This window comes from Gymnodraco acuticeps, unplaced genomic scaffold (genome assembly GCF_902827175.1).
Source record: "Gymnodraco acuticeps unplaced genomic scaffold, fGymAcu1.1, whole genome shotgun sequence".
NCBI classification, from domain to species: domain Eukaryota; kingdom Metazoa; phylum Chordata; class Actinopteri; order Perciformes; family Bathydraconidae; genus Gymnodraco; species Gymnodraco acuticeps.
This window is the reverse complement of record NW_022992315.1, coordinates 164,786-185,562: the sequence shown is the minus strand read 5'-3', so window position 1 is coordinate 185,562 and position 20,777 is coordinate 164,786. Positions and strand designations below refer to the sequence as shown.

At 41.5% G+C, this 20,777-nt stretch overlaps 1 protein-coding gene across 1 annotated transcript in view; it reads right to left on the bottom strand.

Annotated features, from left to right (window-relative positions):
• pcsk6 (proprotein convertase subtilisin/kexin type 6) overlaps positions 1-20,341 on the bottom strand; it is a gene marked incomplete at its 3' end in the record, with an annotated part of 33,011 nt that extends 12,670 nt beyond the window's left edge. Inside the window, 14 exon segments of the mRNA XM_034208410.1 lie at positions 86-241; positions 356-492; positions 909-1,097; positions 3,303-3,420; positions 3,506-3,609; positions 4,965-5,065; positions 15,670-15,882; positions 15,968-16,140; positions 16,705-16,793; positions 17,525-17,601; positions 17,735-17,878; positions 17,976-18,086; positions 18,682-18,786; positions 19,907-20,341. Of these exon segments, the coding sequence (XP_034064301.1) occupies positions 86-241; positions 356-492; positions 909-1,097; positions 3,303-3,420; positions 3,506-3,609; positions 4,965-5,065; positions 15,670-15,882; positions 15,968-16,140; positions 16,705-16,793; positions 17,525-17,601; positions 17,735-17,878; positions 17,976-18,086; positions 18,682-18,786; positions 19,907-20,107 (1,918 nt within the window).
• Positions 20,342-20,777: the final 436 nt, after the last annotated feature.

The window sequence follows — 20,777 nt, the reverse complement described above, 5'->3', positions numbered from 1 at the left end:
CTCTTGTTTGTCTTGGCACATAACAATAGTATTTTAGTTTGGATGGAAAGTTGTTGAACAATGTTGAATTCTTTGATTCTCTTACCAACGTACTCGTCTTCTTCCTCCATCTCTGGTTCTTCCAGGATCTCCACTGTAGCCGGGTTCTCTGACATTCTTGAATGTGAGTACTGAGCAGCGGGGTGCTGGGAAGGGTTCTGAGATGTGCCATACAGGATCAGTGTCCACTCTTTTAGGTTGCCTGTGCCAAGTAACAAAGAAAATAATATTTGTATTTAGGTTACTTTGTACGAGGACATCTGCTTCCATTTTAATTGTAAATGTGATGCCTGAGGACTCTTATCCTGGACCTTACCCAGCACCTCAGGGTTGCGTAGCTTTGATGGTGAGTCAACAATCTCTAGAGTCCATGTGCCCTCTGCCCTCTCACCCCAGAAATGAACTGTCATGAACTCCCAGTTCCTGAAGCCCTCGTTGGAACTGTCATACAACCTGTGAACATAACAGTGGGAAAGGTGAGGTAAAGATCATGGGCTGAATTACCCATTCAGAGCACTTTACATTGAACCATTTACACATGATTGCAATTTTGGATCAACCTCATCTCTCCATCTGGGACCAGATCACATCACTGCTGGTGACACTTAAAAACCTAATTCAGACTTTATTGATCAATCTGCTCAAACCAGATTTAACGCAATCAGAATATGACATGCACTACTAGCCCAATATGTTACTGGCAGCTGCCTGTTAGAATGACACAGGATGCCAATAAAGTGAGAGGAGGAATCCCTGTGTCAGTGGTCCGTAGTTCAAATCACTCTCTCAGAGTTAAAGCTCACAGAGCTCCTGGTGCAGCTGATAAAAATGTCTAATTTTCTTTTTTGTATAAACAAAAAATATCTCACCTCTTGGCCAGCAGCTGTGTTCTGGTCCCAGATGGAGAGATGAGCTTGATCTCCAGGTCTCCTCGGCGTGGGTGGACAATCAGGATCTTCACCACCACGTGTTCCAGGTGACCCACGTGCTGCTCCAGATCTCCTGAATACCCAGAGGTGGTTATGCTGCTGTTGAGACGCTGGCCAGCATGGATGTGTCTGGGACAGCCGTAAGCATTAGCATTTATATAATAGTCAAAAACATGATGACTTTTAGATTGCCCTCTCTTGATATGGTTGGTTCAGCATAAGGGAAAAGCTTTGGGAGAAAATCTAAATCAGTGAATACTCTTACAACTATAAAGCTCCTTTTTATTCTAGCACCCAATCAAAGCCCTTGTACACCACATGACAACAGTTAATCCATATGTGTTGAATTATGGATTTTGTTATTATTGTATTGTAAAGATATTAACAAATACAATTTTCAATTTAAGTCTTCAAATCTAGTTTCTGGGCTGTTGAGTAAGATATGCACATGGTTTTTATTTTAACAAGAGAAGGGTAATGTCATGGCCCAAACATCTGTCATTCATTATGGAATTTGCACGACTATGTACACACACACACACACACACACACACACACACACACACACACACACACACACACACACACACACACACACACACACACACACACACACACACACACACACACACACACACACACACACACACACACACACACAGCAGCCAAAAGGGATTTCTCTGACATGTGTTTTTGAAAATGTTCTACTTCTCAATTCAGATTGGGATTGTGTACTGTAGATATGTATACTAACAAGCGATTTATACCTAAATAAATCCCTACCACATGTCTAACAAGTTAAAGTACTTTCTGAATGGACATGGCATTTTCACTATTCACAACACATGGCATATTTGCAGGTAGGTCAATATTGGGTTGAGCTATCGTTAAGATAACACAAATTATTTGTGTCTACGAACTAAAAGTGATGCAACGTTTGTGATCTTACACACACACACCGATCAATTAGTAGTTGACCTGATCAGGGATCAGGTGTATGTGTAGAGATAACCAGAGCTTTTATTCTCGTTGCTTTATATAATCATAACAGAGAACCAACAACTCAGTAACAAGCATTTTATTTAGCTGCCGTTTTCACAAGGACAGAAAAGATAGACCCTGACTGACTTAAAGGTCCCATGTCATGCTTTTCTGGTTATTACCCGTCCCCTTGTGTGTTATGAAGGTTTTTCTGCATGTAAACGGTCTGCAAAGTCACAAAACCTCAAAGTACACCCTGTAGCGTGTAAAACTCTAACACAGAAAAGACCTGTATATGCTGCCCCAGAACGTCTCGTTGGAGGTTTCGGAGATTTCTCTTTTTCTTCCTGGGTACAGTGACGTGCCCATACCCAAATGGACCCATTGGTCCAAATGGACCAATCTGTGTAGCTCCTCACACACACACTCTCAGCAGCGGCGAAACTGTGACGCGCTGGGGGGGGGGGTGTGGGTTGCTAGTGGTGGAGCCTCACAGCAGCGAAACTGTGGCACGCTTACACTGTAGGTGCGCCGCGTTTGGGGGGGAGTGGAGCCTCGTAGATGGGGGTGCTGCAGCCCCCTCAGCACCCCCCCCTTCCCACATCCATTCGCGATGTCTCGCTGTCTCGCAGATCCCACGCAGCAAGCAGGAAATTAACCCAGCTCACACTGTCCGCTCCTCGCAGCAGCGAGCCGCGCAACGTCCCGCCAACACGGCACCCAGACCCCACGCAGCATTCTCATCTGTTTGTCATTACTGGTGTCATTTCCTGGTTGCTAACAAACGCCATTGTAACACATAAACACGGATGTTTCGCCGTAACGGTGGTGGACTCATCAGAACAGAGTGGGCGAGCTGACCAATCAGAGCACAGTGGAATCACAGGGGGGGGGGGGGGGGGGCAGGAGCTCCAACAAGCCGTTTAGGACAGAGAGTGAATACACATACTATACAGAGATGCTGTTTGAGAAACCAATGTGAGTTTGGAAAATTGCACAATGTAAATCTATTCTAGTAGACCTCAACAATGGAATTATGATCAGTAGAAATGGCCATGACATGGGACCATTAAGATCATCAGACAGTGGGAGGAGATTTCCCCAAAATGATTATTGACACAATTGAATGGGAGTGGTAAATACTGTGTCTGTGTGTTGAAGAAATTGATGAATCCACCTAATTTCAACATCTGCCTTAAAATGAGTCTCAAACAGTCTGAATTCAGTCCGTCATGAATGCACCAAGGATTCATTGCTACTTTTTTGGAGATCAGAGAGCTTTATACAGGATACAGGTATGGAGGTCAAGCCAAACCTTAAGCCTCCACTGCACCTGCCTGCAGTTTCCCTCACCTGGTGCGCCGCTCAGAAACCCGACTGCAGGTGTGCTGAGGAGGAACAGTCCTCCACTTGGAGGCCTCCACTACCATGGCCTCTGCATCCACCAGGCCAAAACCATAGAGGTGGCTCACTGTGAGAAAAGACAAACACAGCATAAAGAGAGTTAAACCTTCTAGAATTATCTAAGGCTTTACTGTTGTATTAATTAAGCTTACCTCTGAGTCCTGCAGCGTTGGTCTTCCAGTCATCAGCTTTCAGGTGGACTGGTCTGGACGTCTTCACCAGAAGATGTTGCACATCTCTCCACGTCAGCAAAAGGCTGCAGAAACCAAACACACAGTTCACCTCAGGACAATTCAATGTCTGTAGTTCAACCAGGTTTCGAAGGAATGTGCCATGTTTTGAGCAGATTGTTCCTCTGGTTATCCTAAGCCTTTAGGCTCTAGTACATTCACACATGAAGAAAGAAAATATACGGAAAGAGGCAAGACACCATGTATCGTTAACTAGACTAAAAGGATTAGAGTGGGGGATAAAACGTTTTTCTTATTGTTAGCATATCCCATGAAAAGGCCAGAACCAACAATGAATGTATCCTACCAACATGTGTTGTGTGTGTATCCCAGAGCCTGATATATCTGTGCCACAAAGCAAATTCCAGCTGTTTTAAGAACCCCTGACATTTCATCAAGAAATTATGGTAACATCGTGCCAACAAAAAAAAAACCTCATTTATATTTATCATTTATAGAAAGAGTCTCTTGACATTTAAAGGTCACCTATTATGCAAAATCCACTTGTTCATGTGTTGTATACATCAACATGTGTCCCCTCTGTGTAAAGAGATTCTGAAAGTTTCAGGAAAAAAGATTCACTCACTTTTTGTCCTGATCCATTTATATAAAAACCTGTCTGAAAATGAGCCGATCAGATTTTGGCCACTTTATGATGTCATAACGATTTTTTGGCTTGTGTAACCATTAGCCAATCACCAACCATTTTTCTCAGCTGCAGCTCCGCGGATTCCTCAGCCTGAGACAGCGGGACACGGCGAGGCCCGGCCCGGGCCCGGTCTGAGCACACACACAGACCCACGGCCAGGCTGCGGGTGTGTGTGTGCTCCGGCCGAGCTCGGGCCGGGCCTCGCCGTGTCCCGTCGTCCCGCAGACCACACGCAGCAACCAGGAAACAACACCAGCAAGCCAGCTCACACTGTCCGCTCAGCAGCGAGCCCCGCAATGTCCCGCCAACACGGCACCCAGACCCCACGCAGCATTCTCATCTGTTAGTCATTGCTGGTGTCATTTTCTGGTTGCTAACAAACGCCATGGTAACACATAATCACTGATGTTCCGCTGTAACGGTGGTGGACTCATCAGAACAGAGTGGGCAAGCTGACAAATCAGAGCACAGTGGGCTCATAGGGAGGGGGGGGGGCAGGAGCTCCAACAAGCCGTTTAGGACAGATAGTGAATACACATGCTATACAGAGATGCTGTATGAGAAACCAATGTGAGTTTGGAACATTGAACAATGTAAATCTATTCTAGTAGACCTCAACAATGGAATTATGAACAGTAGAAATGGCCATGACATGGGACCTTTAAGTTGGCAGCAGAAGGTCTTAGAAGACATAAGAAAATACAGAAGACAGATGCAAACAGCCAGACTGACTTGGCCTCCAGGGCGAGAGCGATGACTCCAGCCACAATGGGAGCGGAGACAGAAGTGCCGGTATGAGCATCAGTGCAGCGGTGTCGGAGGTCAGTGGTGATCTGTAAGGCAGCACAAACACAGTAGAGTTGATTCAGTAGCATGGAATTCCTTCTAGTATTAATCTGTACTGTATTAGGGCCTGCATTTTCCTGTTAAAATCAATCAGTATGTATCCTGTCAGGGATTACATTGAAATTATTAAATGTACCGCAGTCTATCTCTCCTTAAGCCTAGGATACAAATGACCATCTTTTCTGACAGGAAAGAAGAGAATGTTGTCCCATAAAAACATGTTCTTACTCAATATCAAGCCACGATTATTGTTTTTATTTTAAATCGTATAATGTCGGACTTTTTTGTCGTCTGTGAGGAAAATAAATGGGGCTCAGAGCCTCAGAATACTGAAATCTGTATTTTTTTTAATCTTTTTTCCCTTCTAATTTGTTATTATTTTCTAAATAACACACTGTTATTTACTCACCAATAACACACAATTATCCTTGTTTTTATTTATTTGTTTAATTCCATAATCTCTGGCTTTTTTGGCGTCCGTCAGGAACTGAATTTCAAAATAAAAAGAACCGGAAACAGACGTAGGCCTATAACGGACATTTTGAGCATCATTGCGATACACAGCCACTGAACTGATTACCCAAGATCCTCAGCTATGGTTTAAGCTCGCTGATTGGATGTTTTAGCCGCAATGTATGGGCTCAGAACAGTCTGATAATACACACATGCACACAGAAGGATTCACACTTGTATTTCATGATCCGCAAAAGGATTCACACTTGTATTTCCGGATCCACACTTGTGTTTTTCAATGCACACACAAATGTGTTCCGTTTCATATACATGTAAATACAATTCAAATACAGAAAAAAGTCTTACATGTGTATTTTTGATCCACACATATTTGTTTTCCATTTAAATCCCCTGAACCTGCAAACACAAACCGCTTTCTGTGCACGGATCGCTGTGCATTCGTGTGTGGGTTTTTTGAGACTTCCCTGACGGTCACCCGATTCGTACTTGTAATTTTTTCTATCTATAGCCAATCAGATGTCTCCTCAATTCTAAGCCAATCACATGAGTGCGCCCCCACGAGGGTAGATTTCTTGCGTTCATGACGTAGCGCTTCATGTACGCATTTTGCGCAGTCCGGAGCTGACAGGTCCATGGAGCCTGCCTGCGGGCGCTAATCTCAGGACACCTCCACTCTCAGTACAGCGCCACTTTCCGAACAGGAAATGCACGCAAATACAAGCCTTTATATTATTAAGGTACAGCACCACTTTCCGAACCATTGATGAATGCTTGTGTACACAAAAACGGCAGGCAAAACCGTTTTAAATGTGTGTTTCCTGTGTGGCGAATACAGCTGCTTTATTTATGTCTGTATGAAGTTGTTGTGAGGCGTGTGGTGCAGTGGGTTGTGAGTTGGTATTCGGATCAGGAGGTCACAGATTCAAACCCCACTGCAGTGAGCATGTCGTTGTGTCCCTGGGCAAGACACTTCACACCAAATTGCTCCTGTGGGGATTGCCCACAGTATTGAGTATGTAAGTCGCTTTGGATAAAAGTGTCTAACAAGTGACATGTAATGTAATGTAATGTTGTGAGTGTGGAGGGAGGGAGCAGCTACAGGCAGGCCCGGACTGGCCATCGGGAGGACCGGGAGGTTTCCCGATGTCCTGGCCTGTTAAGTGGCCTGCTGGCCTGAGGATTTTTTTTTCTTTATGTATGTATTGTCAACGCAACGCTTCGCAAATGTGGGTCTGACTCTGCCTCACAGAGGGTGACTGGCTGTCTACATGATGTGGCCTGCCGACATGAACACTTTCATACAGATCATACACTAAAGCCCTCGATTGGTCTCTGTGTGTCCCGGACCCCCCTAGAGGATTTGAGGTCCACCTCCACTTAAAATATGTTCACATGGATAGGTTCCTAAATAGATTTGCAATTTTTTTTTAAATAGTAGCCCATGTCCATATGTTTATTCTGGGGTAGTAGATTTAAAGTTTAGGGCTATCACTATGGGCAGCAACGCTGTAAATATTGACAAATAAATCCAGGAAAATGGCACAAAAGAAAACTGGTAGTGGCCTGGCTGGGTGTATAATTCCCGGCCTGACATATTGTCCCAGTCCGGCCCTGGCTACAGGTTAGCTTAGCCTAATCGATCAGTGCACTACGAAGCCAGTGCTAGACAATGAACTGTCAACGGGGGGAGCCCCGCCGGTCATTATCGGCAGATATTCACTCTTAATAGTTTGATCGGTGCTCTCTATAAAGGCCGATCAGGAGAGCTGGATCTGATCGATATGGACATAAACGCGAGTGAAGTATAACCGGACGCGAGAGAGAGATCAGATCAGCTGCTGGGTGAGACAGACACGCAGCTCTGCATAATCACCTGATGCTCCGCCCTCTGTTAAAGGCCCTGTCACACTGTCCCGAAATTGACACCCGATGGACACACGAATATGGAATTGTGAATTTCGCACGAAGATGGCCCCGAACCACACACGAAGGCAACATTTACATTACATTTAAGACATACAACTGCAATGAAAGTACCAAAAACAATTATGTTACAGTACTATGATACTGTACTGATATCTTCAGACTTTGTTCTTTACTTTATCCGTCGTTATATGTAGAAAATATTACGTTTTCTCCGTAATGTTGTTTCCATAACAACAACAACTTCCTGTCAACTGTCCTTCAAAATAATATATTATATCCTTTTTAGTTTCACAGAACACAAATTGGGTTATTTACATAATATATTTACATGATTTTGTTGTGCAATAAAACAACCCGATGGACACACGATAAAGGAAATGTTGAAATTCGGCTGTGATCGTAGCAACATCGGGCCATTCGTGAGGGCATCTTAAGCCATCGTATGACCGCCGGTGGAGTTTCTCAGGTTCCGGCAGCAACTTCGTGAGCGGTGGCAAAATCTTTGGCATGCCAAAAAATTGCCGAAGGACCTTGCGAAGGTTCATTTTCGTGTTGAATTCGTGTGTCAATTGTGCCCTTCGTAAGGCCATCGTGAGGGCATCTTGTTATCATCGGTGCCATCGGGCATTCGCCCCGATCAGAGTGAGGGTGAATGCACCGATGATAACACGAAGATGACACGATTTGACAAGATGCCCTCACGATGCCTTACGAAGTTGCCGCTCACGAAGTTGCTGCCGGAGCCTGAGAAACTCCACCGGCGGTCATACGATGGCTTAAGATGCCCTCACGAATGGCCCGATGTTGCTACGATCACAGCCGAATTTGAACATTTCCTTTATCGTGTGTCCATCGGGTGTCAATTTCGGGACAGTGTGACAGGGCCTTTAGCGAGCTGACCGGACAGCGCAAAATGCGTATATGAAGCGCTACGTCATGAACGCAAGAAATCATACCCTCGTGGGGGCGCGCTCATGTGATTGGCTTAGAATGAAGGAGACATCTGATTGGCTATAGATAGAAAAAATTACAAGTACGAATCGGGTGAACGTCAGGGGAGTCTAAAAAAAAACACACACGAATGCACAGCGATCCGTGCACAGAAAGCTGTTTGTGTTTGCAGGTTCAGAGGTTTTAAATGGAAAACAAATATGTGAAGATCAAAAATACACATGTAAGACTTTTTTCTGTAATTGGATTTTATTTACATGTCCTATATGAAACGGAACACATTTGTGTGTGCATTAAAAAACACAAGTGTGGATCCGGAAATACAAGTGTGAATCCTTCTGTGTGCATGTGTGTATTATGAGACTGTTCTGAGCCCATATGTAGGGATATGGTGTTAATACGATATTAAATCCGAAAAACATTTCTGAGTTTAGGATGGCCGAAGACACTACCCATAATCCCCAGCTTTCGTTTAGGACTACAGTCCCCGTGATCAGAGATGGGGTCGTTACTAACAAAAAGTAGTATATTACATATTACTTTTTAAAAAAAAAGCAATATATTACACTACTTCGTTACTCTCTACATAAAGTAACTCGTTACTTTACTCGTTACTTTACTCGCAGGGCCGGCCCGCCCCTCCCTACAGGCAGATCACGCAGACTGCTAAAGTTTCAAATGTTCTCTTTAGTTCAGTTTCCATTGTCGCATAAGACTGATCCAGATACTGAATGTTTTCCTATCTGACCGTGGCTGTCCTCTGTCTCCTGCTATCTATATATTTTGTGCAGTCTATCTCTGCTCACGCTGTTGCGTCGGCGTGTTCTCCTGCGTGTTGGCCATGTGTTGCACTGGAACACACCGCCAAGACTTCAGCCGAGCACGTACGAACTGCGCATGCGTGAGTGGCAATAACTCTCCTTACCAACAGGCGGCGGTAGTGTGTATTCGTCATTCAAAACAGGCAACAACTGGAAGACAGAGAAGAAGAACAGACTGCGTGATATAAACAAACAACAAATAGCTGTGCGTTAGCTTCACCTTAGCATGTGTTCTTTGAAGGTGTTTGTTGAGGTTTGATTATGACTGATTTTAGTAAGTAATGAAGTAACGCGTGTCGGGGCAATGTTAGTAGGCTAACTGTAGTTTGATTACTGAATTATAAAAGTAGCGCATTACACTCAGGGTTGGGTTGTAACGGAATACATGTAACGGCGTTACGTAATCAGAATACACAAATCAAGTAACTGTATTCAGCTCGCGTTACATTTGAAAAACGAGTAATCTGATTACAGTTACTTTCGTAAACCTGAAGTGAATACATTTTAGATTACTTATTGGAATTATTGGTGGAAAGATTTCCTCTCAACATTTAATATTCATAGTAGGTACAGCCGAATCATCACAGCGCACAAAACCTATTACCGCCGCAGATGGACCAAAAAAGCGTTTGAAAAAAAATCGCGGATCCGCTCGCTCAGTGAAACAATAACAACGAAACATGGAGGAACAAAAGTCTGCGTTTAAATCGCGTGTGTGTGTATATATAGGTGTGTGTGGTTAAAACACATCAGCCTGCGGTCGCTCTTTAGCCTTACTAATGACTATTTCTGAAGGTAAACACAGTGAAGGCGGTGCGTGAAAGGCGGTGCGTGAAAGGCACTGCGAGGCACGCTCCTCTTCTCAGAGGCTGAGTTAACCCTCCCGCTGCCTCCTGGTGCTGCAGAGATTTCATGAATGAAGGAGGTTTTCCTTCTATAAAACAGCTGTGGGCAGCAGATACTGTGAGAGTCACAGACATGAATTCATAGATCAAGGCAGACTGGTGCACACACTCTCCTGTTTTGCCAATCCGGTGCTTAAACAAATATAGCTCTAAACCCCTGGCCGACATATCCTTAAAATGAAGTCCGAGTTTGACATTTTAATTCATGTCCTGCCAACACTGGCAGGACAGAAGGCGACACGCTCGTTCTAAGCCGTGTCCCTCACTCCTCACATCCCAAGCTGCATCCCCAAAAAGTTCATTATGTTGTTGCATCGTTTCAGATGTTATGTTTTAGTTGTGCTCTTGATAAACCATTAAAACAGTAAAAACACGTTCAGTTTCCTTTTGCTTTTTGTGTCTCCTGTTCACCAAAACATACCATCTGGGATGGAAAAAGAAAGTAATCCAAAAGTAATCTGATTACGTTACTTTTTTAAGACACGTAACTGTAACTGTTTTCGGATTACTTTCAGAGCCATGTAATCAGTAATCAGTAACTGATTACATTTACAAAGTAGCCCTCCCAACCCTGGTTACACTACTACCGACAAAAGTAATATTATTACAGTAATGCGTTACAAAGTAACGCGTTACACCCAACTCTCCCGTGATTAATCTTCAAGCTCTGGGATTGGATGTTGGAGTGGCAGTGCGCCAAGGTTACGCCGAGTGTCAAACAGCTGTTTGAAATGGAACGAAACCACGCCAGACTATCCAAAACTGGAATCGAACGCCCCCCAGAACTACACATGCTGGCTACACATGTGTTTCGCAAAATGTTCTATGGGACGTCTCTACTGAACGTTTTCGTTTTCCCCACAATTAGAAGTTGCCAGTATTAAAACCCTTGTGTGGTGTTCGGGTCAAATTGACCCGATTTCCATTTTCAATGAATAAAAACAAATATAAGGATATTTTCGTTCAACCTGAAACTCAATGGCCGGGCTTATTTATTGTGAAGGACATGTGAAATTGTTTTTATTTTTTTCCATTTATGAAAAAATGCCCACCCGCATTTATGTCCTTCATAAGAGGTTCGGGTCAATCTGACCCGAATACAATACCAGGACAGACAGACAGAGAAAAACACACAGAAACACACAAACTAAAGACACACACACACACACACACACACACACACACACACACACACACACACACACACACACACACACACACACACACACACACACACACACACACACACACACACACACAATTGTATGCATAGAGAAGCTGTTTGATCCTGTTTTCCCTTGATCTTTACCCTTTGTAGTGTGTACACAAAACTATCCTAGAACATTATAAACATTTTTAGATCTTCCAGAAATGTATAAATATTTTACATTTTCTCGCACTGTCCCCCCTCGCACCTGCACGCCGGAGGAGGGACTAAACAGAGACATAACCTCAGTGTAGTAACAGTGTAGTGCAGAACTACAATTATCTACCAACAAAATGGCCAAAAGATATTCTGCTCAGAGCCTTGGAGCTAATAATGGATGAGAGTGAGTGGAATGCATTAGAAGAACACGGTGAAGTGGAACAGGAAGACATTTCTGAAGATGAGGATAATGTGGAGGTAAACTCAGAATTTGACAGCAAATTGGAAGATGAACTTGACTCACAGCCAGCCGCAAGAAGACCCCCACAATCAGCATCTGGAAGACCCCCACAGCCAGCTGTGAGGTCTGTGGACCCTCAAAGGACTCAAAGACACAGACTACATGCAGCAACTGCTGTCACGATCTGTCCGTGTTGTGTTTTGTCTTCTCTTTTTCTGTCTTTGGTTTCCTGTTTTATTTTGTAAAGTGTTCACCCCCCGTTCCTGCCTGTTGCTTTCTGTCTGTTTTCCATCCCTGATTACCCGATTGTGTTCACCTGGTGCCCCTGTGTTTTCTCCTCCCTCCTCACCTGTCTCTTGTTTGTTTGATTAGTCCTGTGTGTATTTAGGTTCTGTGTTTTCTGTTAGTCTTTGTGAGTTCCTTGTCGTATTTGGACGTTGTTCACGGGGTGAGAGTAGTTTTGTCCAAGTTTGTTTCAGTAGCCTTGAAATAAAGGTATTTTTTTCTGTTCATCTGCATTTGGGTCCTGCTTGCCTCACTCAGCCCTGACAACTGCAACAAGTACATCTGTGCTATACACACGAAGAAGTTCTGTACATCATGTGTTTCCTAAACGGACTTGCCCATTGACTCACATGATGTTCTGCAGCGTCACTTCATCAATATATTTTTCGGATATACTGTATTTTATGATAAGTGACTGTTAATTGTTTTTATTTGCTTTGTGTTTATATCTGTTCTATGTCATTTATATGGATGTTTCATTCTCTCTATTTCACAGCCAAATACTTTTGGCTGTGTGGTTCTTGTGTTCCAATTGCTGATAAATTGCTTTATTTCCTTCAGGGCTTTGATTATTATATGACAGATTAAACATTAATGAAAAAATGTTTCATTTTGCATTTGTCCTAGAAAAGCATGAGCAAAATGTAAACTTAGTTTTTATTACAGTGTATTTTTTTTTAACATAAATTACATTTTTATCACAAAAAACGATGGACACTTCCATTGTTACATTTGATCTAGCAAAGAGTATTTTCAAAAACTAATCATATATTTCATTTATATTGTTGGGGAATGAGTTAAAGACAATATATATAAGGAATTGTGCATGTTGAATTTAGTTCTGTATTTGTTTTAAACCCTGAAATATGTCCCGGGTCAATTTGACCCGAACATTACCAAAGGGTGTGAAATGTGAACATAACACAAGGGTTACACATTGGTGTTATCAAATGTAAAACATATAATTAATAAATGGGTGAAAATCGCTTGTGTCCATAATGCGCAGCATTAATATATACCCACATGACAGCTCATTGTTACTTTGTAATTCTACTCCACTACAATTGTAGTATTTTTACTCTACTACATTTATTTGAGTTACTTTGCAGATTCTGATTAATGATGTGAAATATAAACAACCCTTAAATCAGACTTTAGTTACACCTGAGTAAAATGCAGGTAAGGTGATTGTCAAGTGCCAACAATCAGGAGAGATATTTGATAGTTGGTGCTTGAGAAGACTAAACATGTATCTGCAATTGACATGAATGGAAACGAGTAATAAAGTATATTCATTACTCGTTATTCTCTACTAATAGTTAATTAAAGACTGTATATTATGGCTATTTTGCACATCCCTTTCAAGATTTAAGATTTATTATCATATACACAACTATGGTGTAGTTATGCAATGAATGAAAAACTTGGGTAACAGGTTCCTCAACAGTGCATTACAAGACATCTATCAATATGTGTATACCTCCACCATTAAACTGTCATATTCTGCACATTTCTTATACCATCTACATACATAAGAGTATAATTAATGTGTATAATATCAGTTAAAATAAGTGCTTCAACATAGTTAACATTGCAGGAAAGCAATATTTAGACGTTAAGTACTTTGTCAGGCTTAATATTTATCTGTAGATAGATACCCCCAACGCTTTGTTCTTATTTAAAAGAATACCTTAACCTAAAGTATTCTTTAATGTTTAAATAAAGGTTAATTCGTTTTTCTGTTTTGCACATCCTCCTATTAATATCTGTGTACATTCTGCACTAAACTGTTTTATTGTAGAGATCACTTATAGTATCTTCTTGATTTTTTATACTCTATATTTCTATCATTGACCTTCTACTTTCCTCCTATGAAAATATGTACTCTTAATATTTGTTTCATCAAATATAACACATAAAAACAATAATTCAATAACGTGCTTTAACCACTAGCCAAAAAATCGTTATGACATCATAAAGTGGCCAAAATCTGATCAGCTCACAAGGTACACACAGCCATAATAACTTTGTATTATTAGTGTAGGACACTTATGTATGTACAACATCTGAAGATGTGTCGTTTTATTCATGTTTTCACATAATTTTACAGCATATTGCTATACTATTTCAGACTCAGTATTTACATTCTTATATTCAAAGAAAATCAGTAATATCTTTAAAAACGACAAGTCCTTTTATATCAGCTGTGCACCGTTATGGTGTAAATATAACCTATCTGTGAATTAGATCAAATGTAAAAGTCAGCCGAATTAGTGTTGATACTGCAAGGAGACGTATTGTGTGAAGAGAAATTGAAGATGTTGTTTAATTGTTGATATATTTATGATCCACGTCAAGTATTCAGTTTCGGCGGCATTTCTTCCAGTTTTTCCAAAGGTCTTCTCATCAGGGCTCTATAAATAAAGAACTACGGCAGATCTGTAATATGTAATGCAGCCGAACCGTGTATTACAATGCCGTTATGTGATGACTTCCAAAGAGAACAGCAAGAACACTCGGAATAAAGTATTATTTTCTTTTTTTTAAAAAGTTTTTCGGATTTAATATCGCATTAACACAAACAAATTAGAAGGAAAAAAATACAGATTTCAGTATTCTGAGGCTCTGAGCCCCATTTATTTTCCTCACAGACGACAAAAAAAGTCCGACATTATACGATTTAAAATAAAAACAATAATTGTGGCTTGATATTGAGTAAGAACATGTTTTTATGAACCACACAGCTTCCGGTCTTCCACGACCCGACCGGACAAAAAGACGTGGTACAGGCACGAAACATACTACCAATAGAAATACATTGCTTTTAAAATCGTTCTGTGTGACACGAAAAAAAGGGGAAAATCGTGTTGGTGAACACGAATCAATAGATTAAATGTCGTGACTATAACACGAAATGCCGTGAGACTGGGTTGATTAATACATATGTGTTAGCAATAGCATACATTTGTATCACTTCACAGGGTCCATCTTTCTCTAATTTGTATTTACTCTAGCCAACACAACCTCTGTTGATCTTTGGTCTTCTCCCACACACACACACACACACACACACACACACACACACACACACACACACACACACACACACACACACACACACACACACACACACACACACACACACACACAAACACAGTAGTACCCACTCACACATGCTTGCAAATTACACCTTACAACAACCTTTGTACACTGTTTTCAAGCCTCACCTCATAGCTGTGAACAGGAGAATGGTTCTCTTAAAAATGACATACTGAATTAAAAACTGTGAGAAAGGGTCCCTACTTTTCATTTGATGATCACTTTACAGCAAGCTACCATAGAGGATGAACATTTGCAGTCAGATAACCACAACCTGAGCACAAACATGACTCACAGCATCAGGGATTTAGCTTATTTACTACATGCTAACAACGTAGCATACTGTCTCTTTAGCGGCTACAGTCCTGTACGTCCACCAGCTTGTAGCTAACTGTTGGTGTTTGTTTGAGTACAGTTATCTAAACAGTGCAGGCGATTTGTGGGTGACCATCAGTTAATAGGAATCACACATATTAGATCATGTATGTCTCATTGATTAAGGAACATTGTATGCAGTACTCACAATCTTCCTCTCGTTAAACTCTCCACTGCTGTAAGTGGTCGCCAGGATGGAGCTGCAGGCCTCCAGGTACCAGGGCTTGTTTCCGTTCTCTGTGGCGCTAGAGATGGAGATGGTGTAGATACTGCTGGTGTAACCGTCACATGAACAGTGGTCTCCCTGCTGGCCCCCGTTACCTGACGCCCAGACAAAAATGGACCCCAAGCCTTTGCGACCCTGTGGGACAGATAGTGATGTAGCGATGTAATTCTACACAATTATACGTGCATAAGTCTGCTCAGAAGTTCGGTCTTTTTCAAACCTTCTTGATGCCTTGCTCAAAAGCCTGCTTAGTTAGCTGCCCTGGGCCATCCACTGTCTTGCCATCGTCTTTTGGCCCCCAGCTAGCACTGTAGATGTCGATGTAGTCAGGTCGCACTCCCAGGGACTTGGCTTCGACTAAATCGGTCACATCACCATCCAGCATCCGAATCCCTGTATCCAAGGTAATATCAATACTAAAACTTTAGACACACTCAACAGACAATGTTCTGTTTTCCTGCCCTTGAGTATTCTCTGTCTGGATGATCATTCACCCTCATCCTAATTCATTTAACCTGTTTCTCATTACCCGTTCTCTTTTATAGTAGATTTACTTTGAGTGCCTATTCCGCTCGTTGCCAGTTCTTCTTAGTACCTTTGTGTCTAGCGTTCCAGCAGTTATACATATTGTTAAGTGACCCTGCTTTGGCTCACTCACTGCTGTTTTAGTTGCCTTTCCTTACTGGTCTCCTGTTTACCAAACTCTGAAGAAAAGACTGTCTTTCTACCTAAGCCGTTTTAAGTTATGTTGGTGAATCCTTTGTCTGTGTTCACACCATCCAACACATTAGACTGATGATGGACATTGGGGTCAATCCTGTGGGGACGATAAACATCTACACCATAATTATTGGCTATTCATCAAATAGTAATAAGATAGTCTGGAACAAAATGGTGGATCAGCAGACTAAACTGCGAGTGTGGCTGAAGTGTTGAGGAAAGAACAGAGAACTCTACCTCCAATGCGAGCATTATAGGCGATCCCAACGATACAATGGGAGTTGTTGGCAGCTGCTGCAACTTCACCTGCACACCGAGTTCCATGTCTGCATGGAAACAGAGCATAATTACAGCCTGACCCAAAGCTGTTATCTGCTTCAATTGTAGACTCGTGCGAACAGTTCAAGAGGCATATCTGAAATAAAATAACCTTACAGTGAAAGTAGCCTAGAGAAGACACTATGGAGAATACTGTTGCTTCTATTGTGATGGATCATTGTTGCCAAATCATAAGTCTAGTTGAAAGTTGCCAGCCTATGATTCCTTTGGTATGATATCAAAACCTGACATTTACTGTTGATATTTCAGGTGGGCCTTCCTATCATAAATTGGAAAAAGACCCAACACATTTTATTTTTAAAGATTATGCTTTTGGCTTTTTTATTATACTTAAACAGAAGATAGACAGGAAAGGGGAAGAAGAACTACATGCAACAAAGCACTGGGGTTCATATTGGAACCAGGCCGCTGAAGGACTGAGCGACCAAAAGGAGTCTTTGTACATGTAGCCCAGCTCTATCAAGTGGTCATGTAAGTGTTGCCTGATTCTGCTGTCTAGAAAAGGGCTTCCACATGCTGTTTGGATGGTCCAACAACACTTAGTTTCAACAACACTTACGTACTGATTTTCTTGAAAATGAATCTGGAATCAATCACCAACTACTCCTATGTATTGTCACTTGGTCCTATATTAGAACAATAGTTACATGATCAAAGGACATAGAGGGGGAAAGTGCACAACAGATCTACGTTGAATAAGACAAGATGGAGACATTACACGTTTGCATTGCGGAAGTCATAACGTGGTGTAGGGTCATGGTCATTCCCATTGACGTCATAACTTGCTAGATGGTCCTAGAGAAAAAAGAAAAAGAAGAAATTCTACGTAAAGGCATTTCTGAAACTCCTTTGTCTGTTCTAGTTGTGTGCTTTTTGAGTTATGTTTTTGAACTGTATCAATATCTGGAGAAGGATGGATAGCACATACATAGTTCTGAGCCAGATCAGGGTGGCTCCACTCAATGCCGTCATCCAGTATGGTGACCACCACATTCTTGCCGGTGTAGCCCCTCTGCCAGGCTGCCTGGATGTTCATCTCTGAGCGACACTGGTTGTTCTTATCGCTGCAATGCTGGAAAGACACAACGACGACGACAAGCAGCACACTTGTTATGTTGTATTTTTAAACTGGAAATGGCAGGATGATTGATTCAGTGCACTGTACTTACAATGTACCACATGTTGGACCACTTAGGGTCATTGAAATGAATGAAGCTTGGGTCGCTCTGAGCAAACCTCTTTACTCTTGGCTTCACTACCTGCTGCTGAGCCCAGTCCACCTAAGGATCGAAATTGAACCAAACATCAGTTGCAAGGGGGAAAAAAGGCTTGCTTTTTTCTATAGAAACATACATATAGAATTACATATCAACATAGCTGTTGATATATTTTATTTTCACTAGATGATTATCAGGGCCCAAATTATTCACAATAGCGATATTGTCACTGTTTCTAACACACATTTAAACAACTAGCTAATGCTTTAAGTCAGATTAATCTTCCACTTTGTTTATTATGGTGCGTATAACTATTATATTATTGTGTTTGACTATTTATTTAGCAGATGAATAAAGCTGCATTGACTCGGTCCATGAGAAGCATAAGAATCTACTTTTTATTTGATTGTTTGGTACATAACTGCACTTAATACAAAATATATTTATCACTTACGTAGAAAAGAAACACAATCAATCTTTTTAAATCACATGAGGTATATTTTCCCACAACTTTTTAAACCTATGAAATGGAAAAATAGAGAATTGTGACCTGCTGCCAGTGTAGTACTGTAAACTATGTGCAGGTTTTGCACGTCTGCTGGGAAGATGGGAAAACTATTTTTGGATTTAATTAGAAAGAAAGTGATCAGAGCCTCACCTCGGGGTCCATATGGATGAAGCTGTGGGGGCCCTTCAGAGAGAACGCAGCCCTGCGAACCACTCTGCTGTGGTGGAAATGGTAATGATCTTCCAGACTTCCTATCTGCCAAACACAACATCAACATCAAGACGATGCAACAAAACATAGAAAATAAAAGTTGGCTATAAATGATCCATCTAAAGTTCTGATACCTAAATCGCTTCTCCACTCATGGTATAACTGTTTTAGATTTAAACCTGATGCTACAATGTTCCAATCAAAACACATTCAAGCCATCTGCATATAAACAATAACGCTAAAGGACAACACATGTTCTCTCTTTGCACCAAAAATGTGAGCAGGATTTTTAGCACATGTGCACAGCTGGCACACATGCAGTGATATTCTTCAGACTGTTTCCACCCTCTCCCATACCTCCTTCAAACACTAGTCTCCTGTTATTCTCCTCCACAGAGTCACTTTCTGATGAGGACAAGTTTACCTAAGGTTTATGGATCAATAATAATGAGTAAAGCACTTGATTTATTCCTCCAGTTACCGGGCAAAAAAAAAGAAAAAGAGTAGAAGCTTCTCAAATCTAATGATTCAATGTTTCCACCTCCTTGATCTTGATCAAGTCAATGAACAAAAAGCAGACTATAAACAAACTTCACCTCAAGTCCTTCTGAAAGGTTTTACCACATGCAACCTTTTACCTTATCTAGGTACCTGGCATACAGTATCTTAAGGATCAACTCTTCTGAAGGAGGAGAACCAATATATTTCTCAACCTGAAAACCGAAAAGCAATTATTTGGGAAGTGTTATTACAGCCCCGAATCACTAATGGAGTTAACGCAACGCACTTAAATTCAAATATGTTGTCGGCTTCTCTCTTTAAACTGTACACAACATATATTTAAACATTTAGCATACCTCACTACCTAACAGGTTATCCTTAAATGTTTCATGTGTTAAAGTAATAGAATAGTGGATTAACAGAATATCCACGTAATGACGATCCTGTGGGATCATTTACTTAGGCTAAAAAGTAAGTTCCCAAATCGTGTCTAACATAAAAGCAACATTCTGAGCTGATTTTGATCATCAACGCATTTTTCATTAGGCCTATTCAAATGTAGCCTACGTTTACATTTGTTTAATACAATGATCATAACTTGTTACTTTACGGACAAAGTCAACATTCGTCAGTAATAACCGATCAACAGAAATAAAGTCGTTACCTGTCCGAAGTTGATGTATCCGTATTTCGCTGCCACTCTGTCCGCCTGCTGCGGCCCCCCGGAGACCCTCACTGCCCAGTGGTTGGTGTAAACCTCCGACCGACTACTTTCTACAGTCACCAACATCAACAGCAGGAACAAAGTCATCCTGAGAAGTAGAGATATTAATCGGATCTTTAGTTCAGTGAGCGGCGCAGTCATGAATCCATCATGATGTGTTCACGTCCCGGGCAAAGTCACTGTCCCGCAGAGAATCGCAGAGGCGCGTTCAGAGCTCCGAGAGAGTGAGCTGCACAGATTCACCTGCAGGTAGATCAACCCGGAATATATTATAAAAACCAGGGCTGGCAGGTTTACTTTAACATGTATTCTGTTATAATGACAATCAAATGTAATCAGTACAAGGTTACTGATTACACTTTCATAATGTCATACTTACATTAGGTTATTAACCCTAATGTAAGTATCACATTATTAAAGTCAAGTAACATGATTACCAACAGGGCCGCCTTAATGCACGGGCTGACCTGGGCTGAAGCCCAGGGGCCTACGGAGATCAGGGGCCTATCATGAGCCAATAAAAAACGTTTTTTTATTTCGGATGTTTTAAAAAAACATTTAAATAAACAAAGTCTTGGCTTTCAGAATATGAAACTTTTATTTCCAAAATCACACGATAAATACATTTTTGAAGCTTGTAAAGGGAAGATGACAGCTCTCACTCGCCATTCACTCCCCCTCCCTCCGGCTGACATTATGAATGTGGCGTATAGTAATCATAGATAACACGGCAGGGTCCGTTACAGTTTGTTTTCATCTGGTTTCAAATAAACAAAGTCTTGGCTTTCAGAATATTAAACTTGTTTCGGCA